This window comes from Amphimedon queenslandica, unplaced genomic scaffold (assembly GCF_000090795.2).
Source record: "Amphimedon queenslandica unplaced genomic scaffold, v1.1 AMPQUscaffold_12661, whole genome shotgun sequence".
Classification (NCBI taxonomy): domain Eukaryota; kingdom Metazoa; phylum Porifera; class Demospongiae; order Haplosclerida; family Niphatidae; genus Amphimedon; species Amphimedon queenslandica.
In genome coordinates this window covers 15,978-22,097 of record NW_003547103.1, presented here as the reverse complement: position 1 = coordinate 22,097, position 6,120 = coordinate 15,978, and the positions used below count along the sequence as shown (strand labels likewise).

The 6,120-nt window shown below is 33.8% G+C and overlaps 2 protein-coding genes across 6 annotated transcripts in view; both read left to right on the top strand.

Annotated features, from left to right (window-relative positions):
- Positions 1–239: 239 nt before the first annotated feature.
- Positions 240–3,901, top strand: LOC109587191 (uncharacterized threonine-rich GPI-anchored glycoprotein PJ4664.02-like). Of its 5 annotated transcripts, none has more exons than XM_020003426.1 (8): positions 240–997; positions 1,049–1,474; positions 1,530–1,991; positions 2,049–2,111; positions 2,156–2,203; positions 2,246–2,335; positions 3,587–3,645; positions 3,780–3,901. In XM_020003426.1, the coding sequence occupies exons 1-8, from the start codon at positions 328–330 to the stop codon at positions 3,837–3,839; spliced, it is 1,878 nt and encodes a 625-aa protein (XP_019858985.1). In that variant the 5' UTR covers positions 240–327; the 3' UTR covers positions 3,840–3,901. The 5 variants fall into 5 exon arrangements, with proteins under 5 accessions (XP_019858985.1, XP_019858987.1, XP_019858984.1 ...); XM_020003428.1 differs by having other exon boundaries at positions 1,509–1,991; positions 2,246–2,299; XM_020003425.1 differs by having other exon boundaries at positions 1,509–1,991.
- Positions 3,902–4,130: 229 nt separating this feature from the next.
- LOC109587187 (uncharacterized) overlaps positions 4,131–6,120 on the top strand; it is a 5,089-nt gene continuing 3,099 nt past the window's right edge. The window contains exons 1-4 of the mRNA XM_020003422.1: positions 4,131–4,865; positions 4,916–5,350; positions 5,402–5,929; positions 6,046–6,116. Coding sequence (XP_019858981.1) covers positions 4,202–4,865; positions 4,916–5,350; positions 5,402–5,929; positions 6,046–6,116 — 1,698 coding nt within the window. The 5' untranslated portion in view covers positions 4,131–4,201. The remainder of the gene's footprint in view (positions 4,866–4,915; positions 5,351–5,401; positions 5,930–6,045; positions 6,117–6,120) is intronic.

The following is a 6,120-nucleotide window of genomic DNA, read 5'->3' as shown; positions in this document are numbered from 1 at the left end:
GAAATGACAGTCCGAAGATTGAGAATTTTGGCCGATCATTGGTATTGTCGGACACCACGCTTTGAGAGCTTATAACTTTCTATGCACTCTTGCTAGAGCTACAAGTTTTGTCACGCAAATAAAGGATAACTATTGCTATAATACTTTGCAGTTTCATGAGATGGCAATGTATAGTTTTCCTAAAACAAGTGTCCGAAAATTGATGGTGTACGATCATTGATAATGTACTCTAGCAGTTGTTAGCTACAACTCTCTTCCTTATTCTATTGAGTGGATCTAGAGCTGGGCGTGGTTCACAGAATTTCTAGAGTCTAGACTCTCGAAGAAATGTCTTCCTATCTTCTATTAGTAGTAATACTGCTGTGCTTCATGAGTAATGGAATGTTACTGGAGGCTAATGGAGAGTCTTGTACTGAAGGATTTATGGATTATAGTCTTCTACAGGATAAAGCAAGAAATCCATTGGGATCATTACGTAATAACAGACTAGCTGAAAACACTGCCACAAGATGGATTATTATTGAGGATCAAGAAGATGAGAACTTTATGAAGAGAGACATCATGTTTACTTGTGCTACAGTTGTACTAGAAATATTGATTGGAGTTGATATAAGAACAGTTAATGATACTGTTGGTAGAAATTTATATCCAAAATTTGAAGTATGGGCTCCAACTAATGATGATGATGTGTACACTAGAGAGATGTCTATTGAAATCAGACTGACTCCTGATAACTTTACAACTAATGGACAGTATCATTTCACTCTCCCTACTCCATTAAATGTCTCCAGTGGATACAGGATTGGTGTATATCAACCTCCTGATCACAGAAGTGTTGTTAGATTTCATTATATTAACCTGCCTAGTGGTATTGATGGAATAGGAAAAGTAAAATCAGGTAGAATTAATGATACTAACATTAAAATAGCAGGAGGAAGTAAAAACGTTGACCACAAAACATGGTATATATTAATATACCCATTAGCTCAGAATACAAGTAAATAAATATTAATAATAATAATAATTTGTATGTATTTTTTAAATGTAGGTTGCTTCACACAACCTATGCCTGAAAACATGAACAACTTCGTAAGTATGATTACCAATTCAAGGTTTCTTTATGATACCAGAATATTTCCTGATATAAAATTCACATGTCATGGTATTATTACTAACTGGATATTAACTGTACAAGTGACGTCAGTGATTAAAATAAGACATACAAATAATCTCACTACTACAGCTATAGCATTCAACCCCAATGATATTTTTAACATACCTCCATTATTATCAAATTTTACTATGAGCAATGAGATAGCAGTACAACCTGGTGATGTACTGATGATTGAAAGTAATTCTACAAATTATATGTACTATCAGCAGTACAATGGACCACACAATTACAGACTGGGGGACAACAATGAGTTAATTGCATTAGATACCAATGACTATCCACTCATCTCAGTTGTAGTAGGTAAGAATAATATAATTTATTTCCAATGTCACAGAGCCAACATCATTTTATACAGCTACTTCAACAATCAGTAGTACACATATTAATACTGTCAATACTGTACTTCCATCATCAAGCATATACTCCACAGCTACTGTAACAATGGAATCAATGAAGTATACTAAAACTAGCTTAACTACATCAATGGAAAGTACAGTCAGTACACCAGTTACTACATCTCAAGATACAGGAAGTAATACTACACTAGTACTAACTGAAAATACTATCACAGTTAGTGCATCAATGAATAGTACAGTCATCAATACACCACTTACTACATCTCAAAACACAAGAAGTAATACACTAATACTAGCAGGAAGTATTAGTACAGCAGTATTTATATTACTGGTAGTTACTATACTAGTAATATTAATAGTGAGTGTATTAGTGTGTAGAAGAATATGGTATAAAACATCAAATGGAAATGATACTTTCAGTTCTGGTGAAAGAAAAGCTGATATAAATCAACAATCAGATGGTAATGTTTATTATACTAAGTATGTATGTAAACATGATAATGAAAATCAATTTATAGCACCAAATATGGAAAATACACTATTAGCATCAGCTAATCCTGCCTATGGAGTTACTGGTGAAAGTAAGACCTATATATAAGTATAATAATGAATTGACATAATGTAGGGCATAATACTGATGTATCTGCTAATCCTGCCTATGGTGTTGCTGAAAGTAAGATAGACTATTATTATCAATCAATACAACTATTAATAGAATCTGGTGTATCTGCTAATCCTGCCTATGGTATTAACACTGGAGGAATAGAAAGTAATAGTGTGTATGGAGTTGAGTGGAGAAATAATTGTAAGAATAATATAATATTTTTTATAGAGGATATGCGTGCTAAGTATATTCATTGCAAAATAAATGTATTCATTGCATACCGTAATAACTTTCAAGAAAAAAAATTAGTTCGTTGGACGTCAACTTTCCATTGGCAGCAATGGAGAAAAGATAGAAAAAGGCTTGGTACCAGAAAACCGCTCTGTATTTCTTGATAGCAATCTTTCAGGTGACTACTAGACCCCATTAGATCCTCAGGATGCTTTCTGAGCTTCCGAAAAAGGCCTCAAGAAGGTAGCAAGGCAAGAAAATGTGTTTTCCCCCATTGAACTCTTAATAAACTTGACGTCCAACATGGCGGCCAATTTACTGTGTGGGTTGGATATACGGTACTTAAAAGCATAGATATTAGAGTACACAGGGATTGGAAACGGGGGCGTAGGCTGGTTGATGTTGCTATTGGTTACCGGCCCAATACCTGGTTGATTTCCCATCTCCTCCATTAGTGAGGCTGTACTGCAAGGACTTCGAAGGATATTTATGGCGATCCAAGAGGACGCTTACTTATGATATACCTACCGTTCGATATAGAAAGTGTTGGACTACCTGCAGCAAGATTTTTACTTCTACAACGCTATTTTGCAACGAATTATAGGTACAACAAAATTTTTTCATTTTTCGCCCTTTTTCTGTAGTAACAAACTCATGCTTCATGGATTCTAACCTTAACTAGTATCATTCGATATGCAAATGAAAACTCTTTCATATGATTATAAAGATATTGCATTTTACTCTAGCTTGTTTTCAAAAAAGGGATTATAATGACAAAAAATACATTTTATGGTTTTAAAAGTGCCATAACATTAACATGGTAAAATTATCTGTACAATAGAAAACAGAATTATAAAGAGGAAACATTAGGCTTCTTGATGTATTAATTTCACTTGCATAGGAACACTTGTTTGCGAGATATTGCTCCTAAAAGAAAGAAAATCAAGGGTAAATTGTGACAAAAAATTTCAACGAGCCTCTGTCAGCCTAGCAGCAATGCAATACAAATGAATGGAGGTTGGGCTACGCCCACGCTTCCGTTTCCAATCCCTTTCATTTACTCTATTATCTATGTTAAAAGCTATGAATATACTTAGCACGCATATCCTCTATTGAGCAAATTTATTATGTTTTATGCGAACAGAGCAATGGCAATTTGTATGTACTGGTAATTGTTTAGATAAGTATTATTAAAAGGATTATTGTTGTATTGGACTATAGGTATCAATGAAGAATCATTAGTGTATGATGAACCAAGAACAATGTATCATGAACAAGAGGTAAGTTTATGTGCATACGTATAGAATACATCAGTACATGCAATGTATTGAATGTACTGTAATCATGTATTTATTGTTAAATCAGTTACCATCAGTGTTTTATTGATGTTTTTAGCATATTCTGTCAATATTAGGTTACAATAAGGCAAAATGAAGCATATGGACAAAGCAACAAACTGCACCTTCTACAATAACATAGTCATGTGTGTACTATTATTTTTAATCAAAATAATGTAGTTAAGATTGGTAAAACCAATAGCACTGTAAATGACAGCCACAAATGGTGCACACACCCACACAATGTGTGAGATTCTGTGAGTTTTCAAGCAAATTCAACTGATGCAAACAAGACCAAAAACATCCATCGTAGTCTAGAGCTAGTATTTATTGTCAAAAAACATTGTAGGTTTCCCAAAATGGGCTTTTGATTTTGTTATAGGCATATCCCTTATGCCAACTTCTCCCGCGTTTCCGACTAAATCTATAGCAGTGGGAGATTTCTAGATCTAGATCTATAGCTGGGCGTGGTTCACAGAATTTCTAAACTCTCGAAGAAATGTCTTCCTATCTTCTATTAGTACTACTGGTGTGCTTCATGAGTAATGGAATATTACTGGAGGTTAATGGAGAGTCTTGTACTGAAGGATTTATGGATTATAGTCTTCTACAGGGTAAAGCAACAACTCCAATGGGAAATTTACGTAATAACAGATTATCTAACTATAAGAACCCTTCGGGTGTAGCAACAAGATGGATTATCATTAAGGACAACATAAAATTCACATGTGCTACAGTTATAACAGAAATTTTGATTGGAGTTGATATAAGGACAGTTAACAATCTTTTTGGTAGAAATTTATATCCAAGATTTGAAGTATGGGCTCCAGCTAATAACATGAACAGTGTGTACACTAGAGTAATGTCTGATGACATCAGACTGACTCCTGATAACTTTACAACTAATGGACAGTATCGTTTCACCCTCCCTACTCCATTAAATGTCTCCAGTGGATACAGGATTGGTGTATATCAACCTTCTGATGACAAAAGTGTTGTTAGATTCCATTACATGAACCTGCGTGGTATGGTTGATAAAGATAGAACTGGAAAAGTACAATCAAATTACATTAACAACAATAACATTACAATATCAGGAGGAGGTCGACAGGTTGACCGTGAAGAAGTCACTATATTAATATATCCAATAGTACAGAATACAAGTATGTAATAAATCAGTCATACTGATAAATAACTCATTTCTATTATTTAGGTTGCTTTCCACAATTTGTACCTGATGACATGATAAATTCATTAAGTTATGCCATTACTAATTCATATTATGTTTCTGATACTAGAATATTTCCTGATATAAGGTTCACATGTCATGGTATTATTACTAACTGGATAGTTAATATTCCTGCACAAGTTATGCCAGTAATTAAAATAAGACACTCAAATAATCTCACTACTACAGCACTAACAATAAACATTAATGATGCTGTTAGCATATCTCAGTATTTATATAATTTTACTATGAGCAATGAGATACCAGTACAACCTGGTGACATACTGATGATTGAGAGTAATCTTCCAAATTATATGTACTATCAACAATACAATGGACCACACAATTACAGACTGGTGGACAACAATGAGTTAATTGCATTAGATGACAATGACTATCCACTCATCTCAGTTGTAGTAGGTAAGAATAACTTTTATTTGGTATTATGAACATTAATAATTTCTCCCATAGAACCTATATCAGTAACTACCACTGTTACATCTTCTAATTACATTACAACATCAACCACATCCTCAATAGCTACATCAGATACTACTTCACTGTCACTAGTTATGAGGCCTCCATATAGTAGTAGTATGGCTATGTATACTACTACAGTAACTGCTGTTCCTACTATTACTACTGCTGCTGTTCCTACTGATTCCATTACTACTGATTCCATTACTACTGCATCTATTAGTATCACTTCCTCACTAAGCACTACAATAACTTCAACACCAGGACAAGGCAATGCAGGAAATGGTGCATCTATAATACTAATAGCAGCTATCAGTGCAGTCATTGTACTACTGGTAGCTACTATTATAGTAATATTGATTGTCAGTGTGGTGCTGTTTAGAAAAAAGAGGAAATTATCACTACCTGTATCATCTACTAGGAATGATAGTAATAGTAGTCATGTTTATACTGATGTTAGTAGTACCGGGAATGATAAAGGAAGACTTGGTGCTGTAAACAATCCAAACTATCAACTACAAGGTATAAATAACAGAGCATTTATAGTAAATAATGTACTTTTACTACTAACAAAACTATAATGCATGAATAGGTATATACATATCCTAAGTATGATAATAATGTTAATATTTTTATAGTTTTATATGATGAAGCAAAGCCTGCATTGAATGAGCATGATAATACGATTGCTAATGCTAGCTATGAACCTGCTA

What these genes read in the sequence shown, in the direction of transcription:
- LOC109587191 (XM_020003425.1), top strand. Translation starts at nt 328, where the DNA reads ATGTCTTCCTATCTTCTATTAGTAGTAATACTGCTGTGCTTCATGAGT. An exon ending in CTATGGAGTTACTGGTGAAA is followed by an intron (nt 2,112 to 2,155) that starts GTAAGACCTATA and finishes GACATAATGTAG; the next exon opens with GGCATAATACTGATGTATCT. An exon ending in AGTTGAGTGGAGAAATAATT is followed by an intron (nt 2,336 to 3,586) that starts GTAAGAATAATA and finishes ATTGGACTATAG; the next exon opens with GTATCAATGAAGAATCATTA.